This window comes from Oncorhynchus nerka, linkage group LG13, assembly GCF_034236695.1.
Source record: "Oncorhynchus nerka isolate Pitt River linkage group LG13, Oner_Uvic_2.0, whole genome shotgun sequence".
Classification (NCBI taxonomy): Eukaryota; Metazoa; Chordata; class Actinopteri; order Salmoniformes; family Salmonidae; genus Oncorhynchus; species Oncorhynchus nerka.
In genome coordinates, this window is record NC_088408.1 from 33,734,306 (window position 1) to 33,757,668 (window position 23,363).

Here is a 23,363-nt window from a genome sequence, read left to right on the forward strand (position 1 = left end):
ATCCACAGGGAACTCTGGGCCCTTTCAGGGATGGATGACTCTAATGTTATGAAACCTGATGCCTAGATAGAGTACAATGAGATGTAACCCTTTGAGAGAATCATGGGTGTTCAGTTGTGAAATGGGTTATGTTTGATAGCAGCTGTGCTATCAAACGCAATATCATGTAGGAACTATCTTTATGTGCAGTAAGTGAAAGCATTACCATGTTTATCTGTCAATACCACAAGGATGACGCAAGAGAAGTTTAGTCTAGTGCCGTAGGTTGGTTATCTTTGAATGCAGGAAATCTTTCTCAATCAATTAGAGGCTAATTTGTCGAGTCTACACACCAAATCTGGAGTCAATCTGACTTATGGTTCATGAGAAGATATTAAGTATTTTTAGCATTAGCATATGTGCTAACAGCCATATTTGAATGCAGTCATTTTTTATATCTCAAAACCATTAAAAACTGATGTAAGTACAAAATCTGGATCTGATGTATGGTTCATTAGATGATGATTGCAGATGATTTTGAGCATTAGCATTCTTTTTTTTACTCATCCCTTAGCTTTTCTCAAATTAAGTAAAAACAGGCACCATGGGCCTACATTCCAAATGTGGTGTCATTTGGTCATATGGTTCATGAGAAGATTTTGGAAGTACTTTTAACACATTTTTGCATATTAGCCTAATTGCTAATGCATCAATGTTATTTTCTAAAAACTCTTTAGGGACTATTGTGATGAGTCCAAATATCACATTTGGAGGGAATCTGACATTTAGTCCATGAGAAGAAGATTTTTTTATGATTATTTTCAGGATTAGCTTTACATAGTCAAAAAAATTAATCGTTAATAGTTTATTTCTTAAGATATAAATGTCAAACTTAACATGGTTCATCGTGGTAAGGTCTTTGATGACCCTAACAAGATTCAAATTGATAGGGCATTGTGGAGTGGATTTACAAAGGACACATAAAATCTGGTTTCCTGATTTATCGATAACCGATTGATCACCAATCCCTTCGTTTTTCTCAAACTAAGTTAAGAAATGTGCCCTACATACTAAATGTTGTGTTATTTGGACTTATGGTTCATGAGAATACGTTTTTGCAAAGTTTTCCAAAATGTCCAAGATGGAGGAAAATCTCTCCTAATGGACGTTATGGGTCCTTGAGGCATATTTGTTCAGCATAAGGAAAACACCTACATACAAAGTTTCAAGTTTCTAAGTCAAATGGGGCAGATTTAAGGTGTTTAAGTGAAACTGCTTATAACAGCGCTACCTATAGGCCAATCGGCTCAATTTTTCAACCAAGTTACTCATGGCCTCAATTTTTCAACCAAGTTACTCAAGTTACTCATGGAGTTTCTGTGTGCCAAATTAGAAAAAAGTTACCGATCTATGCTTCAGTTATTTGACGAGGTCAAGAGGGAAAACAATTGAAGAAACAGGTTTCACAGCTCAGCTGTGAACCCATAATTAAGATTTTAAAAAGTCCTATCATATCTAAAGTCCTATAAGGCAGATAAACCAAAAATAATCATGGGTTGGTAAAATATACTCAAGTGCTGGCACATCTAAGAGCAGAGGTTTAGTGATCCTGGTCAATAAATCTCCTAACTTCACTGACACCAAGGTGATATGTGACCCCGGGAGCAGATTCATTGTAGTGAGGGGAAAATTGTGTGTCCCAGTTCAGTGACGGTAATAGTATGTAAATCTTTGTGGGCACCGTTTGTCACCGTGCAGTTCATGTATTGTTTACCCCCCCCCCCAAAAAAAAAGGTTTACCCCACCAACTGTTTGGGCCTACATAAAGCTGTCCCAACAGCAGAGCTTTCTTTTCAGCACCATATAGTGAATACCACCGCTACAACTGGCTATCAGCGGAGCCTCGTCTGGCAGTGAAACAGTTTATTTTGATGTCTTCACTATTATTCTACAATGTAGAAAAATAAGAAAAACCCTTGAATGAGTAGGTGTGTCCAAACTTTTGACTGGTACTGTATATATATATATATATATTTCGTTTTCGATGCCTATTCTGCATGTTATTTTGGCATTAATACTTGGTCCCTTTCCCCCTCAGAACTTAGCCGACTTCGTAGTGCACATGTAGCCTGTAGCCTCTTTTAGAGAAATGTAATCATTGAATATTGTAAGAGCTTTCATTGTCTGGTTATATGCCCCCTTTATTTATCCTGCAGTTCTGACTTTGTGTACAGGGAGAATACTGTAAGAACGGCCCATGTTCTGAATTCTGTAGCTGTACATTTCAAAAGTGCTGAACAAATAGTTATATTGACTACATGCATCCTAGCTCGCTCATTAATGGCTTAATCAAACTTACGGATTGCCTCTTATCTGCTCGTTGTTCCCTTATCCCATAGTTTGTACATCTCAATTGTCAGTAGAAACCACATTTGTATAAGCAAGTAGCCATATCAACTGTGTTTTTAAAAAAGGCAGTAAATGAGGCTAAATGAACTGTTTGACTGCCAGACAAGGCTCTGATAGCCAGGTGTAGTGGTGGTAAGAATTCACTCCATGGTGCTGAAAAGAAAGCTCTGCTGTTGGGACAGCTTTATGTAGGCCCTAACAGTTTGTGGGCACTGTTTGTCACCGTTATAGTGCAATGAATGTATTGTTTAGTGTTGTGTTGTGTAGTGGCTTTGCTGACATGCATTAAAAAAATGGTTTGCCCCACCAAGATTTACATGCTAAAATTGCCACTGTCATCATCAAACTTTGATTATTTGAATCACCTGTGTAGTGCTAGGGCAAAAGGGGGGCCCCAGGACCAAGTTTTGGAAACTCTACTCTAACATGGAACCCAAACCGGCTGCGTGCGTGCGTGCGCCATCGTGCGCTATTGTGCATAAATTAATTTTGTCCCCCTGCACCAAACACTATCACGACACGCAGGTTAAATTATCAAAACAAACTCTGAACCAATGACATTAATTTGGGGACAGGTCGAAAAGCATTAAACATGTATGGCAATTTAACTAGTTAGCTTCCACTAATTTGTCCTATTTAGCTAGCTTGCTGTTGATAGCTAATTTGTCCTGAGATATAAACATTGAGTTGTTATTTTACCTGAAATGCACAAGGTCCTCTACTCCGAAAATTAAAACAAAAACGGAGATGGTCAGAGTCTTTGAACCTATATGGTGACTGGCATCTACACGTTCATAGTATTACCACGACAACCGGCAAAACATTTCATCTTTCAATCACCCACGTGGGTATAACCAATGAGGGGATAGCACGTCGGTACCTGCTTCTATAAAACAATGAGGAGATGGGAGAGGTAGGACTTGCGAGCAGTGTGGGTGCAATAACTGAATAACATGGATTTCTAAATGTATTTTCCGATGCTCGCGCACGCGACGTGTCCGGTCTGGTCAGCATGTAAGTGTATTAAATACTTGGTTATTCTAGCCACACCCTTATCTAAAGACATGGTAGAGACTAACATGAGATCTTTACTGTACTCTATGAAAAGTTATTTCCAAAGATGTATAAAATGTATTTATCAATGTGTGGAAATATGAATTGTATACACATTATGACAGCTCCAGTTGTGTACTATACCAAGTGTCGGGCAAGCTACTCTGCAAATATAGTCTACCATGCTACCAATTACTTCACACTGGAAGAAGTTACGTTATACTAAATCTAAACTAAACTTAACTAAAGTTATTTTTAGAAAATTGTTTACTACATCAAATTGCTTTGCAAAACCTGAAATTTCATGGACTACAAATTGCAAGAAGAAGATCACTCTGGAGTCAGATGTTAACAGAATGTGTCATTTAACCTATTAAACATAGAAAGGTTTCATGAAAATTAAGCAGGTCTGATGCCGAACAATAAATTCAATGTTTTGCCTACTTTACCCATATTATCTTTTCTTTTTGCAAAAAAAGTAGTGTTTAGTTTCAGTAGTTAGCTACACCCATTACATGGCAAAAAAAGTAGTGTTTAGTTTCAGTAGTTAGCTACACCCATTACATGGCAAAAAAAGTAGTGTGTAGTTTCAGTAGTTAGCTACACCCATTACATGGCAAAAAAAGTAGTGTGTAGTTTCAGTAGTTAGCTACACCCATTACATGGCAAAAAAGTTGTTAACTACTGAAAACACAGTAACACTTTACTTGACACCCAGCGTCATAACACGGTCAAAACACGGTCATAACTATGTCATAATATGTCAAAGAAGCTGACATGATAGATACAGTGCCTTGCAAAAGTATTCATCCCCTTGGCGTTTTTCCTATTTTGTTGCATTACAATCTGTAATTTAAATTGATTTTTATTTGGATTTCATGTAATGGACTTACACAAAATAGTCCAAATTGGTGAAGTGAAATTTAAAAACTAGCTTGAAATCTAAAAAATAAAAAACAGAACAGTGGTACGTGCATATATATTCACCCCCTTTGCTATGAAGCCCCTAAATAAGATTTGGTGCAACCAATTACCTTCAGAAGTCACATAATTAGTTAAATAAAGTCCACCTGTGTGCAATCTATGTGTCACATGATCTCAGTATATATACCTGTTCTGAAAGGCCCCAGAGTGTGCAACACCACTAAGCAAGGGGCACCACCAAGCAAGCAGCACCATGAAGACCAAGGAGCTCTCCAAACAGGTCAGGGACAAAGTTGTGGAGAAGTACAGATCAGGGTTGAGTTATAAAAAAATATCAGACACTTTGAACATCCCAGAGAGCACTGTTAAATCCATTATTAAAAAATTGAAAGAATATGGCACCATAAAAATACCTTTCAAGAGAAAGCTGCAAAGTGGAGATTGGAGTATCTGTCCATAGAACCACTTTGAGCCGTACACTCCACAGAGCTGGGCTTTACAGAAGAGTTTCCAGAAAAAAGTAATTGCTTAAGAGAAAAAAATAAGCAAAAACGTTTAGTGTTTGCCAAAAGGCGTATGGGAGACTGGAAGAAGGGAAGAAGAAGAAGGTACTCTATGGAAGAAGGTACTCTGGTCAGATGAGACTAAAATTGAGCTTTTTGGCCATCGAGGAAAATGTCTGGCGCAAACCCAACACCTCTCATCACCCCGAGAACCCCATCACCACAGTGAAGCATGGTGGTGGCAGCATCATGTTGTGGGGATGTTTTTCAGGGACTGGGAAACTGGTCAGAATTGAAGGAATGATGGATGGCGCTAAATATAGGGAAATTCTTGAGGGAAACCTGTTTCAGTCTTCCAGAGATTTGAGACTGGGACGGAGGTGGACAGTCCAGCAGGACAATGACGCTAAGCATACTGCTAAAGCAACACTTGAGTGATTTAAGGAGAACCATTTAAATGTCTTGGAATGGCCTAGTAAAAGCCCAGACCTCTTTTGTCTTATTTCTTGTTTGTTTCACAAGAAAAAAGATGTTGCATCTTCAAAGAGGTAAGCATGTTGTGTAAATCAAATGATACAACCCCCCCCCCCAAAAAAATATATTTTAATTCCAGGTTGTAAGACAACAAAATAAGAAAAATGTCAAGGGGGGGGTGAATACTTTCGCAAGACACTGTATATTTAGACCTGTTATGACATATATTGCATTATGTTATGGCTGGTTATGACACCTACATAAGAGTGTCAAAACACACAAAACCTACCACGGATGGTAGTTATTTTATGGCTGGTTATGACACCTACATAAGAGTGTAAAAACCCACACAACCTACCACACAAGAGAAAACATTCCATTAATTTATCATTTTAATTGCGCACAAATTGATGTCAGGCATGCACATACCCCAATTCTCTGTTGCTGATGACTGGGATGAATGCAGGGGCAGATTTCAGGAGCAGGACAAGGCACCCTCTTTTTGACTGATTACTGACATAAGGGCATGTACGTTATAGGCCTATCTGGTTTATGAGATTATGATGGACATAATGCTTCTTGACAGTGTCATAATGTTAATTTTCTTAGTCCAAGTAAAGTGACACAGGATGGTCATAATGCTTCATGACAATGTCATAAAGTTATTTAAAATATGCTGGGGGAAAAAACATGACTGTGAGCAGAATTCATTACAACAACCACAAAGGACTTAAGAAACAAACTTTCAAAAGAAAGGAAACTTCTTGGTAGGGAAAAAACACATTTGAATAAATGTTGGTTTTGACACTTATGTAGGTGTCATAACCAGCCATAAAATAACTCAATATATGTCACAACGGCTGTAAATATATGGGCCATGACAGTGTTATGACCATATTATGACAGGTTATGATAAGTTATGTCAGTTTTTAAGATATATTATGACATGGTTTTGACAGTGTCATAAAGTGTTATAAAGCTGGGTGTCAAGTAAAGTGTCACCGAAAACACGACCCAGATTTGAATTTAGTTCAACTACCAACAAGCTACAGCAAAATGTAATTCAATTACTAGTTGAACTACATGTAGTTCACTAGTCCCTAACACTGACTATACCTTATCTCATTTACCAATGCCAATCCCAGAATCATACTTTAAAGAAATAGATAGGATTTTATATGGGGGGGAGGGAGGCCATCATTTTTGGGCTTGAAAAAACAACAAGCACAGCCTCCCTAACTTTAAATGGTTCTACTGGGCCCAGACAGTTAAACAGCTAAGTGTATGAAGACCGGGATGGAATGGAGCTGTACAAACTGACTGGTATTATACGGAGAAGGAGATGTGGGAGGGAATATCACCTTGGTGCTGGGCATTTCAATCCCTAACTCTTAGATAACAGGGTCATCCAACCATGTCCCGTGAGACTGTGATAAATGTATTTTTTTAATAAAATGGGATCTCAAAAACGGGAAAAACAAAGCAATTGTAATAGGGGGCAAAACAGCAGACTGGGGCGTCTGGATGAAGCTGACGGCCCCACAATGTATAACTTTGAAAATCTATCTGTATTCTGTAACATATGAGTTGCCTACGACACAGTTTTGGAAATACCCACTGGTCACAGAGATCAGTTCAACGTCTAGTTTTGATTTACATTTGGTTGAGTTGTCAACGAAAGTCAATGTCATTGGATTTAGGTTAAAAGTTGGTGGGGAAAAAATACGAAATGCTCTTACGTTGATGATTTGCGAATCCTATCAGTTTTCCACATTGATTCAACGTCATCACTGATTTTTTTGGGGGTTGAAATTACATGGAAACAACGTTGATTCAACCTACAATTGCAGAGCTGTCTGGCTAAAAACCATTGTCAACCTCTGACTAGTTCAACTAAAAACTCAATTTGAAAGGATTTTGTTGAAACAAAACAATAGAAAAAGCTTGACCTCCTTTACAGTATATTCTTGCCTACTAGATGAAATGGCTGAACCATTGGCAAAAGTGAACAAAATACAACCCCATAAAGAAATGGGTAACAAATGTATACAAGCTAAAGTGATTCACAGGTGGCACTAGACTCCAGAGAAGCTGTGTAAAACCAAGATATTGCCGAATGATAACTGTTGGAGATGCAAGAGAGACACAGGATCAATCCCTCATATTTAATGGTCCTGTGCCTCTATTCCAGACTGGTGCAATAGTATCATCTATGCTATTTGTGAAGTAGTGGGGACTGATTTTTGCGTTTCTAATACATGTATAATGTTGTCCTCTACATTAAGTGGCAGAGTTCATTCTCCTCTCACAAGGAGGTGGATCTTGCTGGCCCTTACTTCTGCAAAATAAAATAAAAAATGTAACACTCTTATCCAGAGCAACTACATTTTCATACTGGTCCCCCATAGGTATAAGAACCCACAACCATGGTGTTGCAAGCACCATGCTTTTACCAAGTCAGCTACAAGGGACATTGTAAGCAGGATCGACCCTCACTGACTATGACCTAGTATGGACTCCGTTCCTGCAGTGATCAGCAGGTGAAGCTAGTAACTCATTAATCATGTTCTTGGATATGACAATATTTCTATAGCATTAATGACATTCTCCCATCAATGTGTAACCGTAACAGATTATGAACTGACGATTAATGAAATTGTCTCCCTGAATTGTATATACACTACCTTTCAAAAGTTTGGGGTCACTTAGAAATACAACGAGTTTCAGAAGAAGTTCTTTGTTTCTGGACATTTTGAGCCTGTAAACGAACCCACAAATGCTGATGTTCCAGATACTCAACTAGTCTAAAGAAGGCTAGTTTTATTGCTTCTTTAATCAGCACAACAGTTTTCAGCTGTGCTAACATAATTTTAAAAGTTTTCTAATAATCAATTAGCCTTTTCAAATTATACACTTGGATTAGCTAACACAACGTGCCATTGGAACACAGGAGTGATGGTTGATGATGGGCCTCTGTACACCTATGTAGATATTCCATAAAAAAATATGCCGTTTCCAGCTACAATAGTCATTTACAACAATAGCCATGTCTACACTCTATTTCTGATCAATTTTATGTTATTTTAATGGACAGAAAAGGAGCTTTTCTTTAAAAAAACAAGGACATTTCTAAGTGACCCCAAACTTTTGAACGGTCGTGTATATTGTCTAATGTATAATAATGAATATGTGATTATTATTTATTTATTTACTTGGGGCAGAGGATGGTGGTCCACATGTATCTGATGCCCATCTTAACCTTTATTTTGAAAGAATGACCTGTAAAAATTACAGGCGCATCTCCCATGCATTGTTTAAAAAATATATTGTTTTCCTCCCCGTTGTGTTGCTGATGTATGCAGCTTCATCATTCAGTAGACCTATTGGCAGTTTCAGAAAATACTTTAGGCCAGATTATGAACGGACTATTAATTGTAGGTCTGCCTACCTCTGGAGGGGATGCGGTGGGTGGGAATGGAAATAGTCTTGTTGATGTTAGGCTGCATATGTCTGTGTGTGTATCTTGTTTGTTTACTTTTGTCTCATCTGAATAAAGAAAGAAATTATGTATATAAAAAAGAGAAGCACAGTCCATGTTGTAGTAAGGGAGTGCTCTCTATCAACCCCATGTGCAAGCCATATTTCCTTACATCAGAAGGAGGCCTTTCCAAAGACAGAACCCCGACTCTGCATTTTACGGCCTTGTTTGCTTTTGTTGGAGGCTTCAGCTGGTCAGGCTGGACACGGGGACCACAGCAGAGCAGGTGGGTCTGTTGGTCGGAGGGTCGGCAGTACATCTCAGTCTGCCCTCCAGAGCCAGACCCTCCATAAGTGGCGGTGTGTGGTCCCCCTGCCTCTGTCAGCCACAGGCAGATGTTATTATAACCAGCACAGGGGTAAAGCATAGCTGAAAGAAGCCACAGTTAGGGAAACTTTCCTCCTCTCTCTCTAAACAGGAAATTACAGGACTGTCTAGCTATAGATGACAATACATCCATAAAGCAGACATTTTTAGAGTAGGAGTTACAATGGGCCACAAGTTGGGGGCACCATCGTTAGACTAGGTGGTACCCCACTGTGGTAAAGCAGTATACATGTCTGATACATGTTGTACTGCAGGGAAAGGGGGATACCTAGTCGTAACTGCCTTGCTCAAGGGCAGAACGACAGATTTTTTCTACCTAGCCGTCTCTGAGATTCCAACCATCTTTTGGTTACTGGCCCAACACTCTTAACCACTAGGCTACCTGCCACCCTGAATGGGCTGGTTTCCTGGACCCAGAATAAGAGAATCCCCATTGAAAATGCTATTTCTGTCCATGAACAGGGTTAATCTGGGTCCGAGAAACCACCAGCCCTAAATCTCAGCCATAAAGCACATAAGCATCTGGCTCAATAGTGTACTGCACCGAAGCAAATGAACAACAATTTGCTCCCACGCTCTCTCTAGTCATTTCCACTCTCCACCCCACTGCTGCACTGTGCTTGGGTTCTGTGAGAATTGGGCTGGGATGAAGCTGAAGCTCTGGCAGGGTCATGGGCTACTGGAGGAGATGATTGCATATTTCCAATAAACACATAAACCTGCCTTCTCCACGTGGAGAGAAGTGGACCATCAGAGGTGGCAGCATTAAGAGGTCATTCTTTCCACAGGACCTTACGTCCTGCCAGCATGGCTGACGCCCTCCTCTGCAGAATAACTCCTTTCTCAGGCTTCCATTACTGCGTGTGCCATCTCTATGTTGTGTAGGCCAGCTCTTCTGAAATGTACCCTCTTAAATCTACTGTGGGAGAAACAGTCAATTCAGAGCTGTAAAAGCTTTGTAAGAGATTAAACGGGGCTACCTTCAGGTTTCTGAAGCATAGGTTCTGAGCACCGAGTTCAAAGTTATGGGAAACATAGGGCTTTTTGGCAGGATATTCGCTTGTAAATATGAAATTAAACTATTGTGACAGAGCTGGAAATGATCCCTAGTAGAGGCCTGTCCGTATTTGTCCTGGTTCAGTGCTTTAATTTTAGAATGTCACTGCCAAACTATTATTTTGTGTGATTTGGGTAACCGTTGCCTCCCGCTGCAAATTACATACAGCCCACCAAAAAAGGTTTTATTTTCCACAATATACAGGCTCCTGACACCAGCTAATTAGCCACCAAAATTCTTGGTTTTGTCCCCCCCCCCCCAATTTTTTTTATTTTAAAATATATTTTTAAAAATGTACATACTAATTTATGGCAAAACAAGACAAAGGTGTAGAAATAGTGACGCTGAAAACATAGGTATATAGCTTTGTCTCTGTGAGATCATATTGAAGAAACACTTCGAAAGAAACAAATCTGTAGTCGACATCAAGTTTGATTATAGATCAAATCAATCAATGAATGACAAATTATACCATTTACCATGTCAGAGTGACCAACTCTAGCATGATATTTAGTACATGTGAACCTCTGGAAATAAAGCAATAACCTGCCATCTAGTGGTCTTAAAGAAAATGGAATCTCAAAATGTGAAATAAAGCAACAGCAACTATTTTTCAGACTTAGTACAAAGTACATGTTGTTACAATGGGTGTAGCATAAGTTCTTGACTCATGTAGATCTCATTATAAAAATAACTGGGACGTCTTCTCAGTTCTGGAACTGACTCATACAACAGGACTAATAAAACGAGACAAGAATTACAAATTCTGGCTGAACTCTTAATGACTCCCTTGCAAAGGAACAACTGAACTGCCACAGCGGTACCTCTCAAGAAGTACATCTCTTTAGAACAATACAATGCAGGCTACTTCTAATCAGCACTGAAACACGACAGATTCAAAGGAAATCTCTAGCCACCTTAATAATTGGATGTAATAAATTGATCACTAGCCACTTTAAACAATGCCACTTTATTTAATGTTTACATACCCTACATTACTCATCTCATATGTATATACTGTACTCTATACCATCTACTGCATCTTGCCTATGCCGTTCGGCCATCGCTCATCCATATATTTTTTATGTGAAATTGTTAGATTAATTGTTAGATATTACTGCATGGTCGGAACTAGAAGCACAAGCATTTCGCTATCCTCGCATTAACATCTGCTAAACATGTGTATGTGACAAATAAAATTGGATTTGATTCCCATGTAGGCCTGTTGTGATAAGAGCAATTTAAACACACATCCAACTGTTAGGTCAGCTATAACTTCAATATTATGCCTTTCTCCAACAGTTCATGTCTTGAAAATGTTTTAAATAAATGCCTCAACCATGAAATAACTTTAATAAAAAAATGGATTGAAGGTGTATGCAATATTCCAGTCAGATTGAAATCATACTTGCATGTGACAAATATGCATATTCACAGTTAGTTCATGAACACACAGGGTCCTGTAGTTACATACAGTTGAAGTCAGAAGTTTATACACCTTAGACAAATACATTTAAACTCAGTTTTTCCACAATTCCTGACATTTAATCAGAGTAAAAAAATCCCTGTCTTAGGTCAGTTAGGATCACCACTTTATTTTAAGAATGTGAAAATGTCAGAATAATATTAGTGAGAATCATTTATTTCAGCTTTTATTTCTTTCATCACATTCCCAGTGGTCAGAAGTTTACATACATTCAATTAGTATTTGGTAGCATTGCCTTTAAATTGTTAACTTGGGTAAAACATTTTGGGTAGCCTTCCACAAGCTTCCCACAATAAGTTGGGTGAATTTTGGCCCATTCCTCCTGACAGAGAGCTGGTGTAACTGAGTCAGGTTTGAAGGCTTCCTTGCTCGCACACGCTTTTTCAGTTCTGCCCACAAATGTTCTATAGGACTGATGTCAGGGCTTGTGATGGCCACTCCAATACCTTGACTTTGTTGTCCATAAGCCATTTTGCCAGAACTTTGGAAGTATGCTTGGGGTCATTGTCCATTTGGAAGATCCATTTGCGACCAAGTTTTAACTTCCTGACTGATGTCTTGAGGTGTTGCTTCAATGTATCCACATCATTTTCCTTCTCATGGTGCCATCTATTCTGTGAAGTGCACTAGTCGCTCCTGCAGCAATGCACCCCCACAATATGATGTTGCCATCCCCTTGCTTCACGGTTGGGATGTTCTTCGGCTTGCAAGCCTTTTTCCTCCAAACAAAACGATGATCATTATGGCCAAACAATTATATTTTTGTTTCATCAGACCAGAGGACATTTCTCCAAAAAGTATGGCTTTTTATTGGCGGTTTTGGAGCAGTGACTTCTTCCTTACTGAGCGGCCGTTCAGGTTATGTTGATATAGGACTCGTTTTACTGTGGATATAGATACTTTTGTGCCTTTCCTCCAGCATCTTCACAAGGTCCTTTTCTGTTGTTCTGGGATTGATTTGCACTTTTCGCACCAAAGTATGTTCATCTCTAGGAGACAGAACGTGTCTCGTTCCTGAGCGGTATGATGGCTGCGTGGTCACATGGTGTTTATACTTGCGTACTATTGTTTGTACAGGTGAATGTGGTACCGTCAGGTGTTTGGAAATTGCTCCCATGGATGAACCAGACTTGTGGTCTACAATTATTTTTCTGAGGTCTTGGCTGATTTCTTTTTATTTTCCCATGTCAAGCAGAGGCACTAAGTTTGAAGGTAGGCCTTGAAATACATCCACAGATACCTCCAATTGACTCAAATGATGTCAATTAGCCTATCAGAAGCTTCTAAAGCCATAACATAATTTTCTGGAATTTTCCAAGCTGTTAAAGGCAGTCAATTTATTGTATGTAAACTTCTGACCCACTGGAAATGTGATTATAAGTGAAATAATCTGTCTATAAACAATTGTTGGAAAAATTGTGTCATGCACAAAGTAGATGTCCTAACCCGATTTGCCAAAACTATAGTTTGTTAACAAGAAATTTGTAGAGTGGTTGAAAAACGAGTTTTAATGACTCCAGCCTAAAAGTGTATGTAAACTTCCGACTTCAACTGTATGCCATCCTGTCAGAGAATAACCCACTTTTATTCATGTAGTGGGAAGCAAATCACATGCAGAGTGAAACAAAGGCCTTTTCTTCTGCTTTTCAGTTGTTTGGAGTGAAAATGTTTATGCAGATGTGAAATGAAATGTAAGTCTTCTTGGGGAATTAATTTGGACGCGCTCCTCATACCTTAACCTGCTCCACGCGTTTCAGTCTGTGTGATGTGGACCAGAGGTCAGCCACAGCTGCTTTCCATTCATACATACACAGCATTGAGAAATGAAGAGATGTCGTGCTTTATACTGAAAATCCAGCATGTTAAATCCTAGCTCTGATCATGACCCAGGAAAGAGAAACCTGATCCGTTACCCTGACAAAAAGCACTTGGAATAGGTAGGGGAAAGAATGGTACCCATATGACTAATAAAGGACCAAGTAGCTCAAACCATTCAAATGTCTCACTCTTCATTAGCAAAGCTATTTCAACATGTTTTCTAAATAATGACCTGGGCAATTACTCTACCTTCTGGGCAGTTCAATTTAAAACAAAAACGGAACTTTGCATGAATAAACAAGGGGAATTTTATTAATAACGTCAGCGCTCTTTCGGCTATTACAAAGAAACATTCAAGATAAAAACTTACTTTGCATGGCCTCATGGGGAAACATTTACTAGACTCCAGTCTCTGGACAGGACAAAGTCTACACCATCGGCCAGGTAAATTATAATAGATGTAAAGTACATATTCATTTCACCCATAGCTAGACATACTGGTCAGGAGATCATATATTCATTCATATCATTAGGTCAACATGCACCAATACTGAATTAGATCATAGAGCGTGTAAGGAATAGCAGTCCCAAGACTAAATCCTTGACAGCACTTGTCTGAGGAATCTGGAATTGCCGTTACCCTCGTCAGTCAAGCAGAGGATGTAAAAGTACAAGATACCAATGATGTTTGAATTTTTCCTTTGAAATTCAAGAAGCGTAGGGAAAACAAGCAGTTCACTATGGTCCTGAAATTGTGCATAATTGGCACGAGTACTGTTCCAAAAATACAGTAGCAAGTTTATCGATCTATACACACAATGTCAAAGCACTGTCCGGTATAACAGTGTGTATAACAGTGCAATCCAACAATGTTACATTTCAGGGGATGGTGTTTCTCCGATGTCCCAGTTTCTCTTTTTACATGAAGTCATCCGAATCATTTCCATCCTGAAAAAGACTCCATTATCCATTTCTGACACACTGAATGGTCGTATTGCAACAACAGTCATATAAACGATTAACAGGCCAGTCTATTTCTGAAAGAAACAGATTATAACTCTGTTCGGATTTTGTTAATCAACTCACCTCATTTGTTGTCATATTGTCACTCGTCATCAGCGAAGAATAACTTCTGTTTAGGAACAATTACAGTGTAAGTTCATATCATTCACAGAAGTGACACGTGGTGTTTTGGGATGCCAGTCGAACATAGATGATGTAGCTAGGGAGATAACTTACTTGAGCTCCTCCAGCTCTCTTTTCTTTTTTATGTCATCTTTCTCTTTCTTTTTCAGATCTTGTATCTGGGCCTTCTTCTCGTTTCTCTCCTCCCTGTCCCGAGACTCTTTCTCTGCTGCTAGATCAGGGTATCGCTCGTCCTTTGTTTTCTCCACCCTGTTCACTATCTCATTGACCTTTTTCTCTACTGCCACGACCTTCACCTACAAAACAGTTGACAAAACAGGTCTCAATGATCGTTTTATAGAAATGACCAAAACCTCACAATACGGTGCAGTGTTGGATTTGGCTGGTCTGCTAAAACCATTGACAACTACATGCCGTTTTCAAAGGATTGTTAAATAAATGTTATAACCATTTGGTTTTAATGTCATCACCTCTTGAAGAGCATAGTCAGAACTACACATGTCCAATTATTCCACATTTAGCTTTATAATTAGACGTATACAGCATGTAACTGCATCCCTTTCATGATCAGTAAACATAAATTGACAATATATTTTTAGATATACGAGGGTAGTCTATCCATTTGGCATGTAGCTAGCTACAACATGTGTCATTTAGCTTGCTTCATCAGAGATTAGGCTTTTGGAAAGAGCTTGACATCTGCAAATCCTCGTCCTGGTAAAGTTCACAGTCGGACTACTGTCATCACCACTGAAAGTTAGCTTGTTAACTAGCCATATTGATGTGATCTGTTATTAGCTAGCTAGACAATTTGACATGGTCCATCAATTGATGTAGCCAATCATGTCTGTCAGCAGCAATTGTGATATAACTCTCTTTAAAACAATGTTGAAGAGAATAATTTGTATGTGTCCTGCTGCTTGACAGGCAGAGCACACAAATTAACCTAAACCACACATACCTGTCAGGTATAGTTCACTTTAATCCAATTAATGGAGGACAATATTGAGAGATATCGTGAGTCTACCCTCAGTTATCTGAAATTATATATATATTAAAACCAAATAGTTCACATTTATTTAACAATCCCTTGAAAACGACACGCAGTTATCAATGGTGTTAGCAGAGCTGGGGGTCTCCTTGCAACCCAGCAGGCAAATCCAACGCTCTGCACCTTATTGTGACGTTTTATTGATAACAACCTATAGAAACAAAGAACATATGAACAATACATGATGAGACACATATAAAAGTGACAGATCTGAAAGTAACACAGATTCATTATGCCAGAAAGATCACTGACCTCCTTGTGTCGATGGAAACCTATTTGGCCTACATCCATGTCTCCTGTTTTCTTTAGGTTAGCCCATGGTGTGTAGACAACATTGATGTTGTTCATTTTACAACCTGTTAAAGAGTAATTAAGAGTTAAAAGGCTATCACCAAGTTTCCTGGAAATGCTTGTGATATTGTATTAACTACTCTGTTATTTGTATCAAACTCACCAGGAAACTCAATGTATTACCTTGGATGCTGTTGTTTTTCACAAGCTGTGCACAGTCAATCAAGACTTCCTTGGGAATATCCTCTATTGTCAGTCCCTTAGGCATTCGCAGGTACACATGGGCAGAGGAGAGTTTATCCACATGAAACCTGTTTATCCACATGATAGAATTATTATAACAGCCTTAAGGCACACATACTAAAATAATCAATGCCATACAGTACCAGTCAAAAGTTTGGACAAACCTACTCATTCAAGAGTTTTTTTATTTTTAAAACTTTTTTCTACATTTTAGAATAATAGTGAAGACATCAAAACTATGAAATAACACATATGGAATCATGAAGTAACCATAAAAGTGTGAAACAAATCAAAATAATTGTTCAATTTGAAATTCTTCAAAGTAGCCACCCTTTGCCTTGATGACAGCTTTGCACACTCTTGGCATTCTCTTAACCAGCTTCATGAGGTAGTCATCTGGAATGCATTTGAATTAACAAGTGTGCCTTGTTGAAAGTTAATTTGTGGAATTTATTTCCTTCTTAATGCGTCTGAGCCAATCAGTTGTGTTGTGACATGGTAGGGGAGGTATACAGAAGATAGCCCTATTTGGTAAAAGACCAAGTCCATATCATGGCAAGAACTGCTCAAATAAGCAAAGAGAAACGACGGTACATCATTACTTTAAGACATGAAGGTTAGTCAATACGGTTTCTTCAAGTGCAGTTGCAAAAACCCTCAAGCGCTATGATGAAACTGGCTCTCATGAGGACCGCCACAGGAAAGGAAGACCCAGAGTTACCTCTGCTGCAGAGGATACGTTCATTCGAGTTACCAGCCTCATTAATTGCAGCCCAAATAAATGCTTCACAGAGTTCAAATAACAGCACATCTCAACATCAACTGTTCAGAGGGGACTGTGTGAATCAGGCATTCGTGGTCAAATTGCTGCCAAGAAACCACTACTAAAGGACACGAATAATAAGAAGAGACTTGCTTGAGCCAAAAAACGAGCAATGTGGATTACATTAGACCTGTGGAAACTTGTATTTTGGTCTGATGAGTCCAAATTTGAGATTTTTGGTTCCAACTGCCGTGTCTTTGTGAGAAGCAGATTAGGTGAACGGAAGATCTCCACATGGAGCATGGAGGAGGAGGTGGTGCTTTGCTGGTGAAACTGTCAATGATTTATTTAGAATTCAAGGCACACTTAACCAGCATGGCTACCACAGCATTCTGGAGCAGAATGGAAAATGACCCAACACACCTCCAGGCTGTGTAAGGGCTATTTGACCAAGTAGGAGAGTGTTGGAGTGCTGCATCAGATGACCCGGCCTCCACAATCACCCGACCTCAACCCAATTGAGATGGTTTGGGATGAGTTGGACCGCAGCGTGAAGGAAAGCAGCCAACAAGTGCTCAGCATGTGGGAACTCCTTCAAGACTTTTGGATGGAAAAGCATTCCAGGTGAAGCTGGTTGAGAGAATGCCAAGAGTGTGCAAAGCAGTCATCAAGGGAAAGGGTGGCTACTTTTTTGGTTACTACATGATTCCATGTGTGTTATTTCATAGTTTCTGTCTTCACTATTCTTCTACAATGTAGAAAATAGTTTATATATATATATATAAAAAACTATTTATAACTATATATATTTTTATTTATTTTTTATTATTATTATTTTTTAAATATAATGAGTAGATGGGTCCAAACGTTTCATTGGTACTGTACATACTACCACAGCCCTATTAGCTGATATAGGACTACTGTACCCTTGCTTAGCTCTAGGTGCCACCATGTGGATATTTTTCAACACTGCATAGAGTAATGTATCAGACAAATGTTCAGACTCAATGGTCAAATCCCAATAAGAGGCTCATGGTTTCAGTTATAAGCAGAGAGAGATATATGAGTTTCTCACCAAATGTCTTCAGGCCATCCATATTTGATGAGATCTTCATCTAATTGTGAGAAAGAAGCAGACAGTTAGCTGAGTAGGCATCTTTAATGCCGCTGACAACATGAATCATGGTTTGTTAGAAAACAACACTTTAAAATGACCAGCTACCTACTTTCATATTTGTCTTTCCCCATGTAGATAGTGTAGGGAGGTGTAACAACTGTACAATAAAAAAAACAAAGCAAATGTTAGTTTTAGTTAGCTATATCAACAAGGCTTTGGGGCTAATAAAACACGAATAATATGATAATTTGCCTAGCTACACATTCCTGTCCATTCTCAGAACAGGACAATAACTCTGCCATCATCCACTCCACATGATTATTATTCCTAATTAAATGCCTAGCTTCATCTGCTGACCTGAATATGTCAACAAACATCCATGACGAATGACAACTCATGATTATATTTGTCAAGAAAGCTTTCTAGCTAGAAATCAAACGTAGCTATCTGACAAAATTATTCAAGAAGATTCTCTAGGCTAGCTAGTTCAGTGCTAACTATGGGCGGGATAGCCAGCTAAAGAAAAGCTCACTTACTCACCGGCACTTGTGAAGTAAAACACCATCTTGCATAAATCGAAGAAACTGTTTTAAACTTTAGAAACAAAATAGGAATGGAGTACTGTACACACGTTCCAAATAACTAAATGTGCCTCATAACGAGATGATAACTGTGCTGACAGTCAATTTCGCATGGAAAGTTGACCCGGAAGTTGGCGGCGGTCACAAACCAACTATTTCCGCTTAGGTCATGCTGCTCCACTTTTTTTTCAAAGTGGGACGCGCTCATATGGTCATTGGGCGCGCTGTTCAAAAACAGTCTGCACGGGAACCGCGGGGAAAACAAGCCACACTCCAGAACTTTGCTACGTATTGGATCACTTTGGATTTGGTATGCATTTTTGAAGAACAATTTATTTGGTCAAAGTTAGCTAACTCTTTAGATGGCATTTTACATTTTGTCTTGCCTGTCAGCTGTTTGTTTGCACCAAAACGTTGCTAGCTAAAATAGTTAGCTGGCTAACAAGCCAATAATCATTTCAACCACAATAATAACAACTTAGCTAAAGTTAGTTTTTATATTAGTAACTTTTTAGTGAAAAGTCTCCGTCAAGTTTTATCATACAAAGGACATTCCCACAAACATTTCGTTAACTTTGTAACTATATGCCACACAGTGTAATATTTGTGTCAGATCTATCCCGCCAATAATTATTCACTCAGACACTGAACTAACGTTAGCCAGCTGGCAAAGGCTGCGCTGTCTATACATAATACACCATTACGTCTGTATTGCAATTATCTATTATTATTGCTAGATATGCTAGCTGATTCTGCGTGGTTAATTTATCTATCTATTGATTATCCAATGCGGGACCTAGCTAGCTAACATTAATACTTCTACTTATTCTTCCAGTGAAGTTACAAACATGCCCAATACTACAAGGAAGAGGAAGCACTCTTCAGTTGATTCTGACAGGTGAGTGACATGATGTCTATTAGTAAGTCATGTGTTAAATCAGTTATTAATCAATAATTCATGCGTATAACATTGAGTAGGGCCTAACATCCTTGTAATTCTCCAACATTTTTAGTAACTCAGCCAAAAGGCCTATTACAGATGGAGAATCTCTCGTAAAAAGGAAGTCATCTCAGTTGCCACAGTCTCCACTAAAGATGTCTGTAAAACACCAGGAGAAAGAGAACTGCCCTTCTCCCCAGAGATCCCCAGCTCCATCTCCCCTAAAGATTACTCTGAAGAGAGGCTCTCCGTTCAAGGCTGCTGTGGTAACAGGGTCCTTCTATGGTAAACGCAAACCTTTGTACCTGACACCCCTGGAGAGGAAGATGCTGAATGAGACCAAATCCCCTCCAAGGCTGACCAGTGTGGATCCTTCTGGAATGCCGACGGCTGCTGTAAAGAAAAGGATGAAGATTAAAAGTACCAAGGCCAAAAAGGTGGCCACTGTACACGGAATGAAGACTGGCGTAACGGGAAACGCCAACCCCAAATCAAGCCGAATCAATTCCTCAAAGCCTAAAGCACCCGCCAGCACAGAGCAAGTGGAGCTGAAAAAAGGCATCATCTTGAACTTTGGCGGTTTAAAGCCTAAGCCTAAAATCTTCATTGGGGCTGCCTTTTTCAGCACAGGAAAAAAAACTGCCTCCATGTACAAAAAGTCTGCCTCGAAATCTACCAAGCCAGCTTTGAGATTTGAGAAAATAAAGGCCATGGTTCCTGCCTTAGAGGGAAAGCCAGAAAAAGTACAACAAGCCCCCTTTCCACAGCGACATGCTGTTCTAGTGAAGATACTGCAGGAAGAGCCAGAGTCTCTGCCCGGTGTGCAGGATGTACCAAAGAATCCAGAGTCACTCGAGGCCCAGTCACCCAGAGCTATAGCAGAGAAATACGGCATGAACAAGGAAGTCAGGATTGTGTTAAGCCGGTCTCCGTCTCCCACATGTCCAGCATCCCCAGAAATAAACATTCAGGTGAGCTGTATATCACTTGACTAGTGCTTAGCATAGGTCTCACTGTCTGTAAGCATATTGTATCTGTATTACATTTAGGATATTGTTCTTTCTGTTTGTAGGAGGAATTGATCACAAATACAGGTTCTGATGCCGTGTTTGATCTCAGTGACATTAGCCCATTAAACGGCATCATCAGTCCAGTCAAAGGTTGGTTGTTTATCGTTGGTCAATTAGCATTCATGTTTTTACTAAATGTCTTAATTTTCATTCATGGTTTCTCTCCCCTTTATGGAATCCTCAGCCGATGCTGTGTATCCAATCTTTGGATCTGCATCAACGAGGTAGGCAAAAACACTTCCATTTAATCTTTTTTTTTTTTGCTAAAATGGTTTACTGCCCTCCAGGGATGGTATTATTTTCGGTCTTGCACATGGACAAATAGTAGTAACTCCACACACTGTCAACATGTGTGTATCGATGTATATATGCATTATCACTTTCTATTTTCTGCCTTTAGGCCCCAGAGGAAGGCAGCTCTGGACTCTCCAGTGAACTGCAACACCCCCTCTGCCCTTAGTCACCCCCTTCCCTCTGCTGCCAAGGAGAGGAGTGCCAGGAAGAAGAGGGAGACTAACAAACAGGCTGAGGCTGATGATCAACTCATCATCGTAAGTAAATCCTCTGGAAAGATGATGGGTGGAAACATTGATGACCGTTGACTGCCTCTCACACTGTCATCTGTGAGCTTTGCTAATGTTCTTTGTTCTGTTCTGTGTTTACCTCAGGATGCTGGCCAGAAGCAGTTTGGTGCCACTGTGTGTGGGTCCTGTGGCATGATCTACAGTTCAGACAGCCTGGAAGACAACTTCCAGCACACACAGTTCCACCAGAGTTTTCTGGACGGAATTAAGTTTGTGGTACGTATGACTATGCATTTCCTCCCTTTCATCGACTCGTACAAGTTGCCCTAAGCATGTTGCTTTTAGAGTGGCTCCTTATTTTTTTCCCCCCACAAAAGCTTAGCCAAAACCGTTGACGTGGTTTAGCGAATAAAGTGAAACTGACCACTCACTCTTGATTTTTTGACGGTTGCTTAATCAGTGTTTCCTTCTCGTCCCCAGGGCTGGAAGAAAGAGCGGGTGGTAGCAGAGTTCTGGGATGGAAAAATCATTCTGGTTCTACCTGATGATCCAAAATACGCTGTCAAAAAGGTTTATCAATCAACAGTGTCTGGGTCTGAAACAGCACCCTATTCCCTTCATAGTGCACTACTTTAGGCCCATAGGGTGTGCTTATGCATTTGGTTTGAATGGAATCGTGAACGCACTTGCTCATGCTTAATGGTTTTTTTATTAGGCAGAAGATGTGAGGCGACTTGCTGACAACGAGTTGGGCTTCCAGCAAGTGTCCCTCCGCTGCCCCAGCCAGGCTAAAACCTACCTGTATGTGAACAGTGACAGGATGGTGGTCGGCTGCCTCATTGCCGAGCACATACGACAGGTAACTTCTCTCTCCTCCTGTGCTGCTAAACTTTTGCACTCTGCGCCGATGTGTAACGCGCCAAACAAATGGTGGGTTTTCCAGGAATGGATCGGGAGTCTTTTACCACAATATGCTGATATAAAGGCCTGTGATAATGTACTTTTTGTGTGTGTGGTGTGCACGTGAAAGATTGTCTTACAAATATACGCTCGGTCAAATACGATTAATCGGGACCAAGGGTCTCCTTCAGAGATAGAAAGGTAGCACACTGGAGGTGATAGCAATTCACTCGCTATCTTACAGGGGTATTTAGCAGAGTGACTGAGTGATTAGTCTATCTTGCCCTTTGTTTCTAGGGCTTCAGAGTGCTGGAGCAGCCAGAGCAGACCAAGGACATGACCAGGGAGGACTTCATGGAGCACCAGAGAGCCTGGTGCTGCTCTACCACGCCAGAAAAGGCCATCTGTGGGGTCAGCCGCATCTGGGTGTTCAGCCTAGCCCGGAGGAAGGGCATTGCCACACGCATGCTCGACATAGTCAGGTTAGGAAATTATTACAGGTTAGGTAGTGCAAACTTACTTTTGATTTGTTAAACCGAGAAGTACAACAATTAAAATCAGCCAAACAGGCATACTGGTTTGAGGGCCAATTTCAGGGACGTATAGCTAAATGGAAGATGTCATGTATGGCTATTTTTTTAAAATCTGAATATATGTCATTTTCAGAAACTCCTTCGTGTATGGGGGCCACCTGACCAAGGAGGAAATAGCCTTCTCTGACCCCACCCCAGATGGCAAACTGTTCGCCACGAAGTACTGCGAGAAGCCTGCATTTATGGTCTACAATTTCATTGGTTAACTTAAAGCACAAGTTCAGACTTTTTTTTTTTTTTTTAATGCTTTGAGTTTGATCAATGTTTGCCACTTTTTGAGGAGTTGAATTTAAATCAAAGTTGGTTTGTTGAACATGCAAGTTATGGCTGTTGCAGTCAAATTCCATTAGTGTTGAACTGAAGTATATTCTCTTCTAAAGCTTTTGTATATAGTTTTAATAAAATTTCTCACACTTCAAAGCCCAACTTCTTAACAAAATACATCATGCTCCATCAACACTAAATGTTTTTTTTCTCCCCCCAAAATACACCCATTTCACTAGTTTGTCTGTAATGACAGTTACCACTGCTATTCACAGAAATGCTGTGGGAGCTAAATAAAGAGTATGGCAGAGC

General features: G+C 39.7%; 2 protein-coding genes across 2 annotated transcripts; one reads left to right on the plus strand and one right to left on the minus strand.

Moving 5' to 3' along the window:
• Positions 1-13,858: 13,858 nt before the first annotated feature.
• Positions 13,859-18,908, minus strand: ccdc25 (coiled-coil domain containing 25). Its single transcript, XM_029676756.2, has 8 exons — positions 18,720-18,908; positions 18,289-18,336; positions 18,138-18,177; positions 16,240-16,367; positions 16,018-16,121; positions 14,808-15,010; positions 14,655-14,700; positions 13,859-14,516 (listed from the first exon to the last, which is right to left on the minus strand). The coding sequence occupies exons 1-8, from the start codon at positions 18,742-18,744 to the stop codon at positions 14,487-14,489; spliced, it is 624 nt and encodes a 207-aa protein (XP_029532616.1). The 5' UTR covers positions 18,745-18,908; the 3' UTR covers positions 13,859-14,486.
• A 78-nt stretch (positions 18,909-18,986) lies between these two features.
• Positions 18,987-23,362, plus strand: LOC115139410 (N-acetyltransferase ESCO2-like). The gene is made up of 11 exons (XM_029676752.2): positions 18,987-19,070; positions 19,596-19,658; positions 19,774-20,671; positions 20,773-20,860; positions 20,955-20,994; positions 21,171-21,321; positions 21,439-21,570; positions 21,775-21,864; positions 22,010-22,153; positions 22,492-22,676; positions 22,861-23,362. Exons 2-11 carry the CDS (start codon positions 19,609-19,611, stop codon positions 22,991-22,993), a joined length of 1,911 nt encoding a protein of 636 aa, XP_029532612.2. The 5' UTR covers positions 18,987-19,070; positions 19,596-19,608; the 3' UTR covers positions 22,994-23,362.
• The last annotated feature ends 1 nt before the right edge of the window (position 23,363 follows it).